At 40.1% G+C, this 21,235-nt stretch overlaps 1 protein-coding gene across 2 annotated transcripts in view; it reads left to right on the forward strand.

Annotated features, from left to right (window-relative positions):
- ARPP21 (cAMP-regulated phosphoprotein, 21kDa) overlaps nt 1-21,235 on the forward strand; it is a 157,816-nt gene that overhangs the window by 82,784 nt on the left and 53,797 nt on the right. The window contains exons 15-19 of one of the 2 annotated variants that reach the window (XM_011961568.1): nt 118-347; nt 8,079-8,312; nt 16,418-16,602; nt 17,777-17,881; nt 18,878-19,138. In XM_011961568.1, coding sequence (XP_011816958.1) covers nt 118-347; nt 8,079-8,312; nt 16,418-16,602; nt 17,777-17,881; nt 18,878-19,138 — 1,015 coding nt within the window. The remainder of the gene's footprint in view (nt 1-117; nt 348-8,078; nt 8,313-16,417; nt 16,603-17,776; nt 17,882-18,877; nt 19,139-21,235) is intronic. The other variant, XM_011961569.1, reaches the window with a different exon arrangement.

A 21,235-nucleotide genomic window follows, 5' to 3' on the forward strand; every position in this document is an offset into this window, starting at 1 on the left:
TGGTAGGAAGGGTCTTGTGTGGATGACCTTCCAAGGAAAGCCTTGCTCTGTGCCTACCCACACCATTCATGTAAGGTAATCCTGTCCCTGTGCATCTTTCTGGTGGTCATACTCCAGGGGCAACAGAGATGGCTCAGGCAGAACATCCGGGAGTCGACAAAGCAGCTCAGAAAATGAACTCAAGTGGTCTGACCACCAAAGGGCCTGGAGCAGCACAGACTCCGACAGTTCCAACCGCAATCTAAAGCCCGCCATGACCAAGACGGCGAGTTTTGGGGGCATCACGGTGCTGACCAGGGGTGACAGTACTTCCAGTACCAGGAGTACCGGGAAGCTGTCCAAAGCAGGTAGTTAGTACTGAATGTGTTTATGTCCCGTGGTATTTTTTGGATTCTACACAAGCCATATGGTCACCATTCCCTCTGACTTTCAGTTGACTGATAATGATGATATTAATCACAGGGATAGCTGGAAAGAAGGTATCATTTAAATAGGCTACTGCCTCTTTCCAGTTATGTGCCTAGGTCAAGTTATTAACTTCTCCAAACTTTAGTTTTCTCATCTATAAAATGTAGGTTATGTAATGCTATTCAAACCCACCTCAGTAGACTTAGTGTTTATGTATTTAAGTACTTAAGTTTACTTACTTAATTTAAATTTACTCAGTAAACTTAAGTTTAAATTGCATTATTTATATAAAAATGATTACCGTGGCACCTGCATTACAGTAACTACCTAGCAAAAGTTTGCTATTGCTTTTAAATTTAATAATATGAATTATTCCTTAAAAACACACTGTAAGATAATTATAATATTAATAGCTTTTGTTCTTGCATTGGAAGGCTGTTAGTACAATCCTGGGTCTGTTTTTTTTTAACCGTCCTGTGCCTCTGTTTTCTTCACCTGATAAATAGAAATAATAATAGTACCTATATTGTAGAAATATTATGAAGACTAAAAGAGTCAGTATACATAAAGCAACTTGAATAATGTCTGACAAGTTATAAGCTCCCAATAAACTCTATCTTTATTCATTTTTATTATTGCCATTTAATATTTGCACCCCTGCTTTGCAGATAAGACAGGTGAGTGTCAGAAAGGTTTAGAATTTCCAAGTTACCAGGTGCTTGTACCTTTTTTTCCAAGTGAAGCAAATAACGTGATTCTGAAGTAGGTTGTTCAAGTTTGCATGAACAGTCTTTGGAAGGTGAGTGATAATGAGAGATCTAGGAGAGCCATTAACTAGAAACAACTTTAAACTGATGGAAGCATACACCTCGATGGTCACATGAGTCTGCAAAATGCCCTCGTGGTCTGCCATTTCTAGCTCTTCTGTCTCCCAAAAATTATTCTCTATTGTTTTTGAATTATTTTCGAATGTTCACAATTAAAATACCTCCTAAAATCTCAGGAAGGTGACAAATGACCGTTCACTGGCACTCCATGAACTGAAGTTTGTGATTTTAGTATGTAATTGTTTTTGCTTTGTTTGGGTTCTGTCCTAGAAAATCAAATTCCCTGACACTCTCTTGGGTGGGGGGGTTGAGAGTTGTGATTCCGTCGTATGCTCTGGGTGACAGATTGTACAGGTGGAGCGTTCAGGATCCTGAAGTGACAGGCGAGTGGGAGGCCAAGGCAGGAGTGGGATGAAGAATGGAGAACCCCAGTTAGAGTTTAGACGTGGGTTGCCCTGGACTGTGGCTATTTTCCCAATTAAACTTTACACTCATGTTAGGTCCTAGGGGTTCCCCACCTCCATGCAAAATCTGGGTTCATTTGCTGATGGTTTAACAGAATTAGGTTGTTGACAAATTCCTCCTAAAAATTATCTCATGTTTTTCTATATAAGGAGAAAGATAATAGCATTTAGTTACAGTCACTACATAATATACACACCCTGATTCTCAGAAAGATTCAGATAGGTTCACACTGCCTTTCTGCAATTTTTATTCACTAATTGGAGAGTTCTTGATTTCTTACTCTAATTAATTGCTCTCATATTCCACTATTGTAGCAACTGAAGTAAAGAAAATCCACTGTGGTACACTTGAGCTCTTGTAAACTAAGATAGGTTTAATAGTTTTAAATTTCCTTAAGATGCGAAAACCAAGTGCTTTAAATGGTGCACTTAAAAATTCCAACACACTAGAAGAGCTCTTAAAATTTTTAAACTAATAGTCATTCTCCATGCACCAGCCCCCAATCACTTCCAAAGCAAAGCTCTTTGGAAACATTTAAAACACTTCAAAAACGTGAAAATGCCATGTTCTTTGAAGAATGATTAGAGATTGTAAGTGCTTCAGATTTTTTGTTCTTTTAATCGAAGTGTCTCCATTTGAAAACTTGTCAAAGTGCAGGCATGGAAAGGGAATAAAAACTTAAAGAAGATCAAGGTAGGATGTCAAAACAAACTTACAATTTCCCAAGATGGATTTATGAAGCAAAGCTGTCAGTTTTGCTGTCATGGAGCTTCAGAAGAGCACAAGTTTTCAGTTTTCTACCTAACTGTTCACAGTGGAATTGCAAACTTTTTTTATGACCTTTTAGAAACCAAGTCTGGAGTTGTGACATTTAAGTTACTCTTCTCCTCCTCTAAGTACATAGATTCTAGCTTTAAATAGATAATAATGAGACTTTTTCCACGTTGGAAACACGCTTTCCTACATTTTGGAAGGAAGCGTATTACTGAAGTATGAATGTACAAGCACGTTCTCTTGAGGCCTGGGCTGTCCACTAGATGCCCAGCATACATTTCTGGAGGCAGATGATGTGATTGTATCCTCCTTACTGAAATCACTTGAATGACGCCTGCGCAGCAACCTCAGCTGTTTCTGGTTAACAGCAAAATGTGATTGAGAAATAAGAGTATGACATCTGTTTCTTACCACATTGGCCTAGCTACACCGTCACTATTGTTCCCCCATCTGGATCTTCCAAGCAGGGTTTCTCAACTTTAGCTCCATCAGAATCACCCAAAGGATTGGTTAAATCCCAGATTGCAACACTCACCCACAGAGTTTCTGAGCCCAAAGGTCTAGGATGGGGCCTGAGAATTTGAATTTCCAACAAGTTCCCAGTTGATGCCAGTGCTGCTTGCCTGGGAACCACACTTCAAAAACAACTGCTCTAGAGAAATAAAATGTCCTTTTTTTGTTTGTTTTAATGATTTTAGGTGGTCTGGCTTGTTGTTTTCTGGATGCAGGGGTATTCCTGCTATTGTCACATTCCTTGCCCACATCCTGGAGTATTTTTTGATCCAATGCAAGACACCCCGTGTTTCTACCACTTCCTTTTCTTTGTCTTTATCTTTATTACTACATTAATACATCCTGCATATTCTCTTCCTTCTTGTAATTTTGGAAGCTTTAGATTATTCTACTGAACACTGACCCCTTGAATCTGGAAATATTTTCTTGAATTATATAATTCAGAAATAAAAACTTTATGATTTGTGGTCCTCGTAAAAGAAAAATTGCAGAAGATATTGCAGGGAAAAGAGAATTTATTCATTATTATTGCAACAGGGATCAAGACTATGATCTCTCTTTTTGGAGAAAGAACTGAGCTCCACTGAATCAAAAAGCAGGAGAGTCTTCAAGCACTGGGGTGAGCTAGTGGCAAAATTTTGGAGGACATTATAGAGGAAATTGGGTGATGTGATTAGGCTATATGTACTTGCTGATTGGTGCTGTGGACGTTAGGCTCCTATCCTCCCACAGAAATTGAGAGATAGGGGCTCTATTTTTCATGACCATTAGATTTCAAAGGGATGGCTCCCAGGTACTTAAGAAGGACCTTCATGGATTGTAAAAGTGGCTAGAGGCTAGGAGGTTTACATCTCAAAGGGGCATAAATGCTGTAAGGATAGGGAGGTGAGGAGCCTCTAGTCTAGAAGAAACCAATGAAAAGTTTGGTCAAGCCGAGGGGAACATTAAGGTCATCTTCCTTACCATTGCTCACCATTTAGTCTGGTACCTTATATTTTACAAAAGGGTATGTTGAGGTCTAAAGTAGTCACTTCCTGAAGAAAGCACAGCTAGTAAGTGGCAGAACTGGAATTAAAATCCAGTATCCTTCCTCCATGGGAATGTTTCCTCTGCTCCAAGGGAATCTGCCTATGTCCTTCCCCTTCTGCCCTGTCCTTTCCTGGTTTTTCATTTTGTTTTGCCTCGTGATCTCCTTTTCTATCTTTTGTCATATTTCCCAGTTTCTGTTTTTCTCTCAAGAGTTCACCTGAGTCTCTCACCTAGCCACTCGGATGTCTTCTTTTTTCTCCTCCCTATGGCTACCCATTAGGGTTCAGCTTCAGTTTCTGAGCTTTCCACTGTGAGTAGCATGGAATTTTCATCTAGTATCTCCTAGGACTTGGCACAGGCTTGGTCAGGGCCCTGGTCCCCATCTGGGCCTTGCTTAAATGATAAGAAGATGAACATGACCTACAGGCTTAGAGAGCCATCTGTGGAGTCAAGTTGCCTGGGTTTGAGCTCAGATTCTACCATACACTGAGCTTTGGGAAATTTATTTAACATATCTGAAGATCAGTTCTCATCTTCAAAATGAGGCTGCTGTAAAAATTAGCTTAGACAACTCATGTAGAGAAAGTAGCACAGTGCTTATCACATAGGCATACTGTATAAATATTTGTCATGGTTATCATTAAACCTCTGAAAAAAGGAAACCAGAAACACTTTTCACTCTCAGGCATTCTAAATCTTAAAAGTTCTCAAATATCAATTTCATTTTTTAAAAAATCTTTGAACACTTCTAATCCTGTGCCTTTTACTAGCATTTGTGTTTTATCACAGACTTTAGCAACACCGGCTATGTGTGAATATGGCTCTCCCTGACCTTGGTGATTGATATTCAAAGCCAATGAGAACGGCCAGTTACTAAATCCTGGCTGTATGTTGATTGCTGAGTCATCCTTTTGAAGAGGTTTCATCTTTGCATGTGCAGAGAATTTAAGCCAAATTTAGGTTTCCTTCCTTTAACCTGTGGAATCAAATCATTTACATAGTCTTCTCATTTCTCCTGTTGACGCTGCTTCTTTTCCCCTAGGTAAGGGAAGGGTATTTACTATTGTAAATCGGTGATTAATGGCCATCCTTCTAAAGCCAAGATTAAATGACTCTTTGGATTGGATTGTGACACTTCAGTCTGTCTGCGTCAACCCATCCCTCCTAACACACACACCCATGCCATCACTAGCTTACAGTTCAAATCTGAGTTAGGACGTGCTCCTTTGGCCCCAACTATTTTTCGGTGCCTAGCCCCTCAATCTGGAGATGAGCTGACTCATGTTTGTATAACATTAAATACCTGGGTACAGGAGGTTTTGTTGAATTATTTATGTTGTTGCTGTTGACTCTAGCGTCAAATGTGTAACGTAGCATCAAATTATACATAGGTCCATAAACACACACTACAGTCTGCATTGGGAATATGACCACAGAGTCATAATTTCAGTGATACAGCCTCAAAACTATTATTAGCATTTTCAATATTCTTTTTACATTTTTTACTTTTTGTCCGCATGCCTTATTCAGAGCCCCATCAGCACTGTAAACCACTTCGATGGAGCATCCTGAATTGATGTAAAACTATCGTTATGAATAATCAAGTCATGGCCGGGCGCGGTGGCTCAAGCCTGTAATCCCAGCACTTTGGGAGGCCGAGACGGGCGGATGACGAGGTCAGGAGATCGAGACCATCCTGGCTAACGCGGTGAAACCCCGTCTCTACTAAAAAATACAAAAAACTAGCCGGGCGAGGTGGCGGGCGTCTGTAGTCCCAGCTGCTCGGGAGGCTGAGGCAGGAGAATGGCGTAAACCCGGGAGGCGGAGCTTGCAGTGAGCTGAGATCCGGCCACTGCACTCCAGCCTGGGCGACGGAGGGAGACTCCGTCTCAAAAAAAAAAAAAAAAAAAAAAAAAAATCAAGTTATGGGGAAAGCAGAGAAGATGCCCAACTGAGAACACTTGTGACAGGTCACGGTATATGCATATGTACAATTTCAAGAGGCAATGTGGGGTCGTGGTTAAAGCTTGAGCTATAGATCAGTCTGTATAGACCAAATTCCAGCTCTGCCATTATCTAGCTATATGAGCTGACCTGAGTTACCTAACTTCCTTATGCTTCAGTTTCCCTATCTGTAGAGGCAGTATTAGTTATTATTTAAGTGTTTATTCAAGTGCTTACACATACTAAGTTGTCAATAAATATTATCGTTCTTCTAAAAATTATCATGCTCTCCAATTACCCCTCTTCTCTGCACTTACATGTTATGTTCCTATCACTTATTTTAAAAGAACTCCAGTTTAATTTAAGGGCATATTTTAGAATCTTGAAAAGAGTGTTAGTGATGGATTATATATCTTGACTTTAACGATACATAAGAATGTATTTTTAATAAAATAATTAATAGTGTAGACTGATGTTTTAATCAACTTTGTGTACTACATTCTTGCAACCTATGATATTACCCAAGTAATCTATTAGTTTGAATTTGCAGTAATATAAATTTTATTTAGTGCATTTTCTCTTGGCTGCTCTGGTTAATACCTAGTGCCCAGGAGAGCTGTGGTTAAGGATACTAGGGCTGTTTGTCTCTTGCTGTAGTGAAATGCCAGTGAGTGCCCAGTGGATATATTGGGATATGTTTCTACTTTTGTCCATAATGGTGAGACAGAAGAGATTGTTGGATTCACCTTAGGGGCTTCTGTACACTGTTCCTGTTACCCATGTGTTTGAAAATTTGGAATCCATAAACATCACAATTATTTTACTATTCTGTGTCATCTAAAGGATATTCAGTCATTATAAGGCCAAGCCCTCTTTGGTCCACCTTTTAGCCATATTAATAAGACTTCTTCAAATATGTAAAATTCAGTACAATATCATTAACACTTTAATATATTACATTAATAATAATACCCACCATCTATTTGATTCCTTGCTTTCCTTGCTTTCTTTCTTTCTTTCTTTCTTTTTTTCTTTCTTTCTTTCTTTTTTGACAGAGTCTTGCTCTGTCACCCAGGCTGGAGTGAAGTGGCACCATCTCAGCTCACTGCAACCCCCGCCTCCCAGGTTCAAGCGACTCTCTTGCCTCAGCCTCCTGAGTAGCTGGGACTACAGGCGCATGCTACCACGCCTGCCTAATTTTTTGTGTTTTTAGTAGAGATGGGGTTTCACCATGTTGGCCAGGTGGGTCTCGATCTCCTGACCTTGTGATCCACCCGCCTCAGCCTCCCAAAGTGCTGGGATTACAGGTGTGAGCCACCACGCCTGGCCCATCTTTTTTGGTTGTTTGTTTAAATCATTAATATCTGAAGTTTCAACTTTACACACAAAAACAATAACATTCAATGGTTTAAAGTTGCCCCTGGTCAGATGGTCAGAAAAAGTCAGAGTCCTGATTCATCTGTCTCTCCCTGACACTCAATCACATTCTCCTAAACCATGCCACTCCTTAAAAGAGATCCTATTTGATTTTGAAATGTGTTTGCTCTTCTACACTATGCTCCCAGGTCTTCTACTCACACATGAAGGTAACAGATTATTTATAACTAGGCTCCTTCAGACTTCAGCTTTATAGGTGTCGGAGAACCAGTACTTCAGAACCATGCTCACAAACTTCATATCGCAAGGCTCTTCCTTAAGGTGCAGTCTCTTTCACCTCCATCCCAGTGATTTTTTTCATATTATTTCAGCTTAGTAAGACATTTCCATGGTACTAATTACTTGGGGATATACGACGGAGTTTTCAGGTACTGAGTTCAGAGCTTCAGGGTACCCTTTATTAGTTTATCACACTAGTAGTTTGTGAAAAGGCTGAGAGAGAAAGTTCTCATTCTTAATTCCTCTTTTCCCAGAAAATTGACACATCTGAAAAATATGTACCAAATATTTCAATAAAATATGAGGCCAAAATATGGGAGGGGCATTAGTTAATCTCATCCTACAGCATGAGTCTCGAATTCTTTAATAATGAGTCACAGAAAAGTGAGCAGTTAGACTCAGATTGGTGCTTTCTCTCATCTCTGTGTGTTGAATGATTTGTTGATTGTATCCCTATGCCAGGTTCTGAGTCTTCCAGCAGTGCAGGCTCCTCAGGATCGCTGTCCCGCACCCATCCCCCTCTCCAGAGCACACCTCTAGTCTCAGGAGTGGCAGCTGGCTCTCCAGGCTGTGTGCCTTATCCAGAGAATGGAATAGGGGGCCAGGTTGCTCCCAGCAGCACCAGCTACATCCTCCTTCCACTTGAAGCTGCAACAGGCATCCCGCCTGGAAGCATCCTTCTTAATCCACACACCGGTGAGTTACTACCTGCTTTATCAGGGATACAAGGCTTTCAGAAGTTTGTTCTTACATTTGATCTTATGAATTTGCGAGCAGGTATTCTGAAAATTCCAGAACAGGAAAGCTAGTTGCATGAACTGTTATGAAGCATTTTTGTTTAGAAAGAGCAGATTTATAGCAGTATCTATACTTCTATATTTATATCCTCCTATCAATATTTATATTGATTTGTAGATCTAGATACTTCCAGAAGCATCCACTTTTCTTTTTTCTTTTACTACAGTGTCTCTCATGCATGCTTAAGAGCTAAGATGAGAGAAAATGGTGTGATGAGTTGGGATATAGTAATTAAAACTTTGTGTTTCTCAGTCTAAATCCCCAATTAGCTTGTATTATGTCAAAAGGGTTTTAGCATCCAAGAATATTTCTGGAATTGAAGTATCAATTGAGATATATAGTGACCATTAACTCTAGAAGTTGCTTTTTAACCTTAGAACTTCAGCCAGCTCCTATGAAAGGAATAAGAAACAGTGGTGTTGAAGAGAATACAGAGAGAAAATTCTTGTGTATTTTAGAAATGTCAGGCTTACACTGATTTTGTTGGGGTTTAGAAAATTGTTCATGAGGCCGGGCGCGGTGGCTCAAGCCTGTAATCCCAGCACTTTGGGAGGCCGAGACGGGCGGATCACGAGGTCAGGAGATCGAGACCATCCTGGCTAACATGGTGAAACCCTGTCTCTACTAAAAAATACAAAAAATTAGCCGGGCGACTTGGCGGGCGCCTGTAGTCCCAGCTACTCGGGAGGCTGAGGCAGGAGAATGGCGTAAACCCAGGAGGCGGAGCTTGCAGTGAGCTGAGATCTGGCCACTGCACTCCAGCCTGGGCGGCAGAGTGAGACTCCGTCTCAAAAAAAAAAAAAAAAAAAAAAAAAAAAAAAAGAAAGAAAATTGTTCATGATTATAGTTTCTTCCATGATGAATGGCCATTGGTTGTTTAATTTTGCATTTTTCTAGTGGGTCAGTTAACTTCCACATTGATTTCAAAAGACTGAGGGCTTTGAGATTCTAACATCAGCAAAAGAACTCAGAAATATCTGCTTATATGCGGGGAAAACTTCTCAACCTGGGGCATGTTTGTCTCTGTCGCCAAGGCCATTTGGCATTATCTGGGGATATTTTGATTATCATGATCTGGGGAGAACAGGGCTGCTATTGGCACCCAGTAGGTAGAGTACAGAAATGCTGCTAAACAGCCGCCAATGCCTAGGGCAGACTTCCACAGCAGAAGATTATCTGGAACAAAATGTCGGCGGTACCATGGCTGAGAATCCCTGGCTTAGAAAGCTTGACATTGACTAGTCACTTCTTAGGACGTCTTTATTAGGGACTGGCAATAAATGGAGTTGTCTTGAAAGAGATCTGAAGTTTGGTTTAGATCATTCCAGACTATTTCTGCAATTAGCTAAACTCGAAAATGCAAAACTGGGTAAGTATCTCATAAAAATGATCTGACTCAATCTTCTCACAAACATAGTGCTACTAGTAATTAGGAAATTCAGAGAAACATGAGAACTGTAGTAAAATAGTTACTTGAATAATTGCCACATTTTCATAAAACATATGGCACATTCCCAAGTCATGGTGTTTGATTGAGACATATTGAAAACGCTATAAGCTTGGGGGAAGAAAGGCATAATCATTTTATTGAAAACCGTTTGAAAGCTTCAGATTAGATACTTCTAAGGAGGATTTTTAGATTGCTTGTATTTTATCTGGATTATTGTAGGCACTATAAAGAAAATTAAAAGAAGGCCAGGATCATATTGTTTACTTTGAACATGAATCAAAGTACTGTCTGACTTTGTTGGCTGAAATTCTTTCACTTTTAATTGAGATAGAGGGCTTGCAGAAAAGCAAACATTTTAACCACTTGTTTTGAGTGGTTTTTTTAAGCAAAATTACAGAGTGTTTTGTAAAAGCTCAACAGAGTATTTTTAGGGTACAATGCAGGAATATTATTTCTAATGATAGCATAGTTGTGCATGTGTATGTGTATATTATCATCTATAATCTTGTTTACAGAAAAAAGAAACAGAATATTGTTTGATGCCAAGTCCCAATTCTTATTCATTGGACCGAGTCATTTAGAGCTGTTATCAAAATATCTCTTTTGTAAAAGGATTCCAACTAAGCAAAAGGATTTAATAACACTGTTGAACAGCTTCTCCATACATATTTTTCTGATCTGACAAATGCTAGATTTATAACATCCTAAACCAAAAGGAAATGTATGCATATATTGTGTACTATTTTTGAGTAGTGAGATGCAAGGTGAATTATATTTCTTCTTTTCTAGAATATATTCTGAAATTGAAAATATACACATGTATGTGTATGTACATATATGTATTATTATATGTACATATAATACATATATGTATTATTATTATAATGCATTTTATATGTATAGGTGTATCTTTAGTATATGTATGTGTGTGTATGTACATGTATCTACCTATCCAATTTCTTATATGACTTTTACTGTTGAAACTAAAGGTTAGCCTCCTCTGGGCTGAAACTCATCTCTTTTTTCTGTCATTGCTGTGAATCTAGAAACTACACCTCTCACCCTTTTTAAAGTACCTTTCTGCCAAGTACACCACAGAAATACTTGGGTGTTAGGAACCAAGATCATATGACTATTTCGCTTCTCATTTGAACTACTCTTGAGCTCATTTCTTTGTTACCACCACACTTTCAAGCTCCTGTGCAGAGGAGCCATACTTAGCTATTTTACTTTATGTGTTGCTTGCCCAGAATGGATAAAAAAGTCTTAGGCACTGTGCCGGTGCTCAATAATTACATCATTATTGCAGGAGCATCTCCTACCCATTGTATATGTGGGATGTATAACAGAGCAGTTTTTCAGCTAATGTCATATATTTGGAATGTGGTTCATGTGCAAAATTATAATTGATAAAACATCTGTTTTAAACAAGAATAAGACAAGTAATAATTTAAAAATACTAAGGTATCTGCCAATCATGTGCCTACTAAATGAAACAAAAATGAAACTTCCTTTGTCAACACAATTGACTTGGCTCTTACTAAGTACTAAATATTTGGCACACTGAAATCAACTCACTCACATATACCCTTGCAGTCTCCCCAATATAACCATAACTTTTAATTTTGTCTGGCCTCAGGCTCAGCTTTCAACAGGTTCATTTCTAACTTAGGACCTCTTGCCTGTTCTTTCTTTGCTTTTCAGGCATCTGGATGAGTGAGGTGTCACAGAGGCTGTTTTTCAAAGTTTTCCCTGTATAACATTTTCATTCTTGCAAGGCAAGCCTGGAATCTTGGGTTTGATCCTCCTCTGGTTGTCTTGGACCCAGCCTCCTTTTGGAAATTTTTAGCAGAAAGCTCAGCTTTGTTGGGCTATTTTACTTCAACTCAGTGCAATCCAGAAATGCCAATGGGCATTGGCATCCCTCAAAAACTTGTTAATGTTCATATATGTCATTTTGATATTTTGCTTGGCCGTTATCTGTGTTATGTAAGATCATGTCATTTGCAGGGACTTCACTTTGGGGAGCTTTTTAGAGCTGTTGTCTTTCAAATGCTTCTGATGGACTTCCGTAACTCTATACTTTTATTTTTATCAGGACTTCTAGCATCTATTAATCCAAACTTCTCACACTTTTTTTATTAAATGAATCATGAATTTTGTGTTCTTTCTATAAATGTATCTTTGCAAGGTCTAAGTTAATCCTTGTCTACCCGTAATCAGTAGCTCCCTTATAATTTGACTATCATCTTCTAAAGACTAGGAAAAGAAAATCTCTTTCTCTCACCCCTTCTCTCTGTTTTTAAATAGTTACCCTTCTTGACGGAAGGGTAAATTCAGAAATACTTTTGTATTAAAAACCAAGAGTATGTGATTTCTTCACTTCTTGTGTGAATTACCCTTAGTCCATTTCCTTGTTACCAATACGTGTAGAAGCTTCATGTGAGGAGGGTCCATGCTTAGTTATTTTTTATTTGCTTTTTTTTTTTTTCTTTCCTGAAATTGATGGCAAGGTCTTAGGCACTGTGCAGGTGCTCAATAATTACGTTATTATTGAAATAATATCTACTACCCATTATTCATGTTGATGTGGATAGTAGAGCAGTTTTTCACCTAATGTCATATATTGGAGAGGAATGAGCATTCTGCATTTAATCCTTTTCTCTGTGCCTGCTCTGCATTCAAACTGCCCTGGCTTATTTCTGTCATTGCACTCTCTTCACCTATGCCAGCACCCATGCCAAGGCCTGCTGAGCGTGCTTGTGCAGTTTCTGACATGAAAACCTCCTCTAGGCTAACTAGGCCGATAGCCAGCCAGTCCTTTTTTCCTCTTTAGTCTTCAGCAGCTGTCATTCAAACTAATTGCTTGTATTCAGTGTAATTGCATCTGGATTGGTAGAAATCCTAGAATATAGAGAGGCTGTCATTGCCTGAATTGAAAACCAATCGTCACCTATCCCGGGTCCCTTAGGAAATGGCTTTGTTCTGTTCTCTAGCATCCATCTTCTTTCATGTTTCTCAGTTCTTGCCATCTCTCCTTGGTGAGCATAAAAATCGATCTTTTGTACTCCCTTCTCTTTCCAGAAGAACCTGCCATCTCTCTCTACTTAAGTGAATCCTTAGTGCTTTTTATGTGCAATTATTTAGAAACGGCTCCTTCTTCTAGCCCACTGCATATTAATCATATTTCAAATGGAGCATCTAGAATTTATCAAAAGACACAGAATGTTTTGGGATTATGTTTTAAAATTCTAGTTATGATCAGTTTTTCATACTTCCTTAATTTTCATTGGGGTAAATCAAAACCATACAGAAATATAGTAAAAAAAAAATAGTAACAATCCTTTCTTTTTCCTTTCCATTATGCATGTACATGTGTATGTGTGTGTGCATGTGTGTGTGTGTGTGTGTGCACAGCATGAGACTTATTTTGAAATAATTCCAGATGGAGTTGTATGCCTGTCTTTGTGATTTTTTTTTTAAAGTTAAGTACCTAGAATTTTTATCTTATCTTTTTAAAATGTAGGACAAATGAAACACAGGAAAATTAAAGATTAGAACACTAAATGGGCTGATAGATTTTTTAATATTGAGCTTTTAAAATTCATTTTTCAAATTGCTGATTTGGGAGGAAAAATGGGTTGAGGTTTTAAAGCTAGAGGAGAGCTAGTTTTCAAAAAGAACGCTCATTTAAAACAATAAAAGGCATCTACGTGAATGGAAAACAAGTGCCTGGAAAATGAAGAACAGAAAAAAAGAGAGAGCAAGACCAAACAGTTGATTTTGTCACTGTTTTGCAAATATAATTCCAGCACATTTGCTTCCCCATCACAGCACATTATTGTTGGTTATGAAACTGATCAGGATTTAGGTATGTTTCTGAATGTGCAACACTTAAAGTTTCTTGTTACAAACACACAAATATATTTGTACTCAAAACTTGTGCTAATAATAGGGAATACTCACCTCTGGTTACTGTTCCTAAGTGATCTGAAGTCAAGGCTTTTGCTCTCTACGAGTGAGCATGTTGTTCCGCCCTACCACAGTCTCAGCATTTTCCTCCCCAACTTGCTCCATTTTACTTTCTTAATGTATTGAACTATACAATATATAGGGGAAGTGCATGACCTGCACACATCTGAAGTCCAGACCTTAATAAATTTTTGCATATGTGAAAATTAGTGTAAACTTCACTCAGAATAAGACCCAGAGTATATCTCGTCTTCCTTTCGGTTTCCTCAGGCTCTCCCAGAGGTACTACTGTTCTGACTTCTGTTACCGTTGATTAGTTTTCCCTGATCTTGTAGGTAATAAATGAGATTTCACAGTAGATGCCCTTTTGTGACTGATTTCCTTTATTTACAATATTCACTTAGTTAATTAGCTTAGTTCCCATGTTATAACAGTCTGTTCTTGTATGAATAGCATATGTACTTTTTTTCACTAGAATATTTCGTTTTCTCTGGGTCAGTTTTTACATTCTTTATCTGTCTTCCTTTTTTTTTTTGACAGGGTCTCACTCTGTCACCCAGGCTGGAGTGGTGCAGTGGCATGATCTTGGCTCACTGCAACCTCCCTCCTGGGCTCCAGTGATCCTCCTACCTCAGCCTCCTGTGGAACCACAGGTGTGCACCACCATGTGCAGCTAATTTTTTGTATTTTTTTTTAGAGACAAGAGTTTCACCCTGTTGCCCAGGCTGGTCTTGAACTCCTAAGCTCAAATAATCTACCCACTTTGGCCTCCCAAAGTGCTGGGATCAAAGGCATGAGCCATCGTGCCTGACCCTTGCTCCCTTTTGTTGCAAATTTTTCTCATGTGACTGAAGATCCTTGGTTGTTCTTTATTTATATTGTTGACGAATAAGGCTGCTGTTCTTTTCTCTGCCATCACACACTTCTTACCCTGGATAAGAATACTCATGCAAGCCTTGTGTATCAGAACAATGTATGGATTGAGATGCTTTAGAATGTGTGCTATGGCAGAGCTCAGCATGCTGCCTCCACTATCTCCCTTATGCCAAGATAAGGAGGACCTTCCACTGAAATATCGACCACATCCTGGGAGCCCCATTCTCTCTAGGTATTTTGCTCAGGTTCCTAGAGAATATTTCTGTGACTTCAACTTGTAAGCAAATATTCCTACTGCTCCTTTTCCAATAAGGTTACAGGATTTACTGAAAAGGGAAGAGAAGACCCACAAGTAGTTCTATGAACTGTTTGCCAATCCATTTCCCCATGTTCTGATGCTTCTCATTATTTATCTGTCAGTACTGAGTGTCACTTCACCTTGAAACACATCCTTCACCTCATCTGACTTCTCATTCATTGATTAATAATTTTCAGTTACAACATGTTTTTTTTTTCATCATTACCCAATTGTTCCATGTACTCATTATGTAAAATTGGATAATTCACTTCAGTTATTTGGCATAATGGAAAGTGAATAGACTTTGAAGTCTTACTGACCAGGGTCATTTTCTAGTTCTCTCATTTACTGTTTTTTATATTTCTGAATAAGTTGCTTGGTCCCCCTGAGTCCTAATTTTCTTTAAAGTGGAAATGAGAATACGCATCTGCAGGTTGTTAGGAGAGCTAAGATCATACACGTAAGGTGCCTGTTACTGTGCTTGCCACATGCAAAATCAGTTTGTTCTCTCCTTTACACTCCCACACCCCCTCCTTTACTGCACTTTACTCTTCTCCTTTCAGCTTTGTATTCCCATAATTTTTCCAGGAATGGGACTTCATTTTCTCTTCTGAAAAGCAGAGAAATGATACCTTTCTTCCTCACAGGAATTGTAATGAGGCTCAAATGATGCTATTTTGTACACTACAAAATACTCCTCAAAGACAAAGCAATACTATGATGAATAGTAGTATTAATAATAGTAAACCATGCCATCATTTTATAAGGAAAAGAATGTGTATATTAGCTTTTCCATTACAAGATGATTCTGTGATGTACTACGTTTAAAATCTAAAACCCCGGGTATCCTTGCTTATGTCTATTTCAAGAAATGAGTGAATGGATGTGTTATGTTACATTGTATATTTATTGGAAGAACTGATAATGATTCTGAATTGGTGACAAGGCTTAGTAGTGGCAAAATAAATGTATTAGTAAATAACTTGTGACTGAATGTAGCCGGAGGTGTGTAACTGGAAAGCAGTCGTTACCCTTCAGTGTATGTTATCTCACTAACGGCTGTGAGGTGCAGCGCAGCAAAACATCTAGCTTTGTAAAGATTGCTTCTCCACAGGCCTCTCCACTGGTTACCTCCATCCACAGATACGTTTAGCTTTGGCAAAGCTCCCTGAAGGTTGTCGATTTATTTGCCGCTTCTTAAATTGCTATGGGCTCCCACTGTCACCTAGCTTAAGCTATGGGTCACAAACAGTAAGGCCTTCACATTGGTGAAGGTTTTAGGGTCTTAGATTTCCACTGCCCTGCCCCTTTACTTTAGGTTATTTTTTGAGTGTCTAGCAGAGTGATTCTTTATGTCAAAGGAGAGACTGAGAAGCTTACCTGGACTAAGCTCTGATTCCATTGCAGGCCAGCCCTTTGTGAATCCCGATGGAACTCCTGCAATATACAACCCACCCAGCAGTCAGCAGCCCCTGCGAAGCGCCATGGTGGGGCAGTCCCAGCAGCAGCCACCACAGCAGCAGCCCTCCCCGCAGCCCCAGCAGCAGGTCCAGCCACCACAGCCACAGATGGCAGGCCCTCTGGTTACTCAGGTAAGGGGCTGATTGGAAGGCAGGGAAGGGAAGTACCCTGAGATGAAGGCTGCATAGTCCTCAGAGCAGCACTGAATCAGGGAGAAGGGTATATTTTACACTCAAGTCTCATAAATAAAACCTGACAGCATAGAGTTCTTTGCAGATTGGCAGGATTTTATCTGGATCCTTAAGTTTAGATAGAGGCGAGTGCCCCATCCAGTAACTTGCAAGTTGAAGGCACGAAAGTAGGGAGAATAAATGATTTTTTCTTAGGTCTAAATGTCCTTTTTTAAATGTATGGAGAAGCCTCTGTCAGAGACTGAACTCTAGGTCTTTACAGCATCTTCCTCCCCCATTCCCATCACAAATCAAATGCTCACGTCTGCAAAGAGTCAATATTGAATTTTCCATCAATGGGAAGAACAGAAATCAGTCAATTCCAAGGAGGACTGGCTGTTCCTACATACTCCTCTTAGAGAGTTGCGGAGCCGCCCTTCTTTACTAGGAAGACACCTAGATGTGTCCATAGAAACCCAAAGTATCGGCCGGGCGCGGTGGCTCAAGCCTGTAATCCCAGCACTTTGGGAGGCCGAGACGGGTGGATCACGAGGTCAGGAGATCGAGACCATCCTGAGCTACACGGTGAAACCCCGTCTCTACTAAAAAAAATACAAAAAACTAGCCAGGCGAGATGGCGGGCGCCCGTAGTCCCAGCTACTCGGGAGGCTGAGGCAGGAGAATGGCGGGAACCCGGGAGGCGGAGCTTGCAGTGAGCCGAGATCGCGCCACTGCACCACTCCAGCCTGGGCGACAGGGCTAGACTCCGTCTCCAAAAAAAAAAAAAAAAAAAAAAACCCAAAGTATCTCAGGTAGGCTGCTAGAGTGAAATTCATTTTAAATTTTTGATATTACTTATTTGTTTTGGGGCAATATTTTCAGACCCAGAGGATCTAACCAACAATATCAAACGTACATCAGTAACTTCTTAAAGAAATAATCACTAAGTGCAAATGAGCCTCTCTCAAGTATGTCTGGCTCTGGTCTTTCAGAAACTTGACTTTTCTTTGGCGGCCAGTTGTCCCCTCTGGAGCACATTGAACCTCGACAGCCTCTGAAGGACAGTGGTGTACATCTTGTGAGATTTCAACCCCAGTGCTTTTCTGTCACCTGATTGATTTTTTCTTTCCCCCAGTCTGTCCAGGGACTGCAGGCTTCTTCCCAGTCAGTGCAATATCCGGCAGTCTCTTTTCCTCCCCAGCACCTCCTGCCTGTGTCTCCAACGCAGCACTATCCCATGGTACTGTATTATGTGTATATGACATTTTCCCCTAGGAGAGCATATTCACTGATTTTAGTACCTTTTTGTGTGCCACTGGCTGACACTGAGTGGGTGCCTGGGCTGACTGTGAGGGGGTATGTGTGAATGTCTCATTTCTGAATATTACAGCCCATCTCTGCAAAACAATGGTTTCCTTTCTGTCATCTTTCTGTCCCATGCTGAGTGCTTCTGTGGTCTGGTACCCTCTTAAGAATATACCAGCTAAGCAGAAACCGAATGCCTTCAGAGTTAGAAATCAGGAACAGAAAGATACAGGGACTTTGCATGATGGTTTGAGAAAGATCTCAAAGATGGTGTTGGGATGGGAACCGTCATCACTCTATGCTCCTGATGTAGGTATCCCTAGGATTCCAATCTCCCAATTTTCTTTCATTTTTCCCTCAAGCCACTAGGTCACTTTGAACAACAGCTTAAAGGATGAGCATTGCTCCTAAATTTCAGATCAGGCCAGTGAACAAATACTCCCTCATATAGTAATATAATCCCACCCAGCCTGTTGGTGATACTGGTCCTGGCTCCATCTTTGCAGCAGCACTGGGGGTGATGAGTATGGTTGGTTCTGCCTTATGGGTGTTCTGGAGAGGCAAATTCTGTGGTTTCTGCTGGGAAGACAAGCTGACCTTCAGGACAGAACATCAAGCCCTCCTTGTGTACAACACCATCCTGAGGAGCCTGTGCCTTCAGTGGAAAAACAATAATTTGTTTCCATTGAAAGAGAAATATTTGGATCAAAATTGTTGCCGTCTCTGACTCGGGATGATTAAAACCTGATTTATCATGTTGTGTTCTCTTGTTACGTTTTGGCTGAAGAATTATTTTATTTTACTTTTTCCAAATTGTACTTCCTGTCTCTCCCACAACTCCAAGAACGTGTCCTGTGTGTCTGCCTCAGAGTGCCTCTTTGATTACCAAGCTGATCCTGCGAATTCCCTCATTTATTTCCATGACTTGCAGCGAGACGACGTGGCAACACAGTTTGGCCAGATGACCTTGAGCCGGCAGTCCTCGGGGGAGACGCCTGAACCCCCATCAGGTCCTGTCTACCCGTCCTCCCTTATACCACAGCCGGCCCAGCAGCACAGCTATGTCATCGCTTCTACAGGCCAGCAGCTTCCTACGGGAGGATTTTCAGGCTCTGGCCCTCCCATCTCCCAGCAGGTCCTCCAGCCGCCTGCCTCACCACAGGGATTTGTGCAACAGCCTCCGCCTGCACAGGTAGGTGTGCTTCCTCATGCCTGTGACCTACAGCTGATTTCTGATGCATTTTGACCTTTATCTTTCTATGTAGGGTATAACCAGATTCAATCCCTCCTCCCTTTCTAGTCTATATTAATATTCCTCACCAACAGGAAGTAGTGTATTTTTTCTTGCATCAGTTGTTCAAAGTTATAGGGCTCAGAAAGTGAGTTGAATGAAACTGATCCAACTGCCCATGAAAACCACAGGGGAATATCCCATTTTCCAGGCTGCTGGTACAGGGACCATAAGAAAGCGTTCTCTCCCATGTGATATCCCGCTCAGGGGATTGCCCAGGAAGCAAAAGCCATGGGGAAGGGAAAGGTCTGCACCTAGGGGACTTTCAACACTCTCTTGCTGCTGCTCCAAAACTGTGTTATTTCCTTTCTTATCAATTCACAAGCATTTTCTGGGGCTAATCTGCTGCTCCAGGCAGGAGCTCCTCTATGAATATAAAGGAGGAAGGTAAGCTGATATCCACGGTCCTTCTCTCTCCCTAAGGGGAAGCAGAGCTCACACGTCTCTCACAGGTAGCCATTAATCATATTTAATTGACTTGAGCATGTAAGACACCACAGATCACTGATTTTTACTGTCTTCTCAAAGACTGATTATGTGTTACTGTTCACCACCAAACATCTCTGGTGCTCTCTTGGGTATCCCTTGCAGAATATTAGAAGTGATTACTGTCAAGATATAAAATGCACAGAGGCATTTTCTGGTCCATTTTCAAGGCACACAGATCCCAGGAAAATTCCATCCTAATTATGAAGTGTTGCATGGGAAGAGCTGTTTCAAGTGCAGTGTCACCTTCGTATCATTTGTTTCACTGCCTTAACATCTTGAATAAATTATTTTCTTTTCAAGCCACACAAAACCCTCTACCATGAAATAATTGTCACTAAATTGTTCATTTTATTTTGAGTGATTAATTAGTAGTTCCTCTTCAGTTGCCTTCTCTGTAATATCTCTTCACAAGTGGGATCTTAAAAGATGCGTAAAATAAGTTTAAGTTAGAGGAGGAAGGGCTTCATTGATGTATTCATACTTTCACCAATACATTAATAGCTTCGAGCTTCATTATTGGGAAAAAATAATTTAGCTCTTTTGGCCTAAAAAGTATTTAAGTGTCCTTACTAATTTCTGCTGTCAAACAAAATGTAAGCAGAATGTTTAATTAAAGATCTTTAAATAAATAAATAAATAAAATTTAACCAGGCCTGGTGGCTCAGACCTTTAACTCCAGCACTTTGAGGGGCTGAAACAGAAGGACTACTTGAGCCTGGGAGTTTGAGACCAGCCTGGACAATGCAGGGAGACTTCATCCCTGCAAAAAATTTTAAAAATATAGCTGGGTGTGGTGGCACATTCTTGTGGTCCCACCTATTTAGGAGGCTGAGGTGGGAGAATCACTTGAGCCTGGGATGTCAAGGCTGCAATGAACCATGATGATATCTCTGCACTCCAGCCTGCAAAACAATGCAGGACCCTATCTCAAGAAGTGAAATAAATGAATAAATACATAAATATTTTAAAAGGAAAGTCTTTCTTCACTGAAGGGATTTCAATATTAATCCACCACAGAAACAAAAGCAATCCATAACCCCTGTTGTGTCTGTGACAGAAACACTTTCATTCCTTCTTTAATGGGTTTTATGAAAGATAGAAAGAGAGGGAGACAAAACAGGTGTCCATGGTTCATAATCAGTCTAGACATTTGTGAAATTCTTTTTGAAGAATCACAGATAAAGGTATAGGCTATAACCCATTGTAACTTTCAATTTAGTAAACACTTTAAAATCTGATTACCCAACTATGGAACAATGAAAATAACTTTGTTCAGATTCAGCCCACAACCATATGTGGAAATATGTTAAATTTCTGCAGAAAATGAATCTATTTAATAAATAGAAATGTCGATTTCATCTGACTCATCATGTATGCTTTCTAAATGCCCACTGGAAAGGTGAAGTGAAAAGCACATGGATGAGACAAAGAGGGATTTGAAGAAGGGAAATGGGAGAAGTGCATTTTTTTTTATAGTTTCTTCTTTCTTTTCTCTTCGAATCCACTCAT

This window comes from Colobus angolensis, unplaced genomic scaffold (genome assembly GCF_000951035.1).
Source record: "Colobus angolensis palliatus isolate OR3802 unplaced genomic scaffold, Cang.pa_1.0 Scaffold56, whole genome shotgun sequence".
NCBI lineage: Eukaryota > Metazoa > Chordata > Mammalia > Primates > Cercopithecidae > Colobus > Colobus angolensis.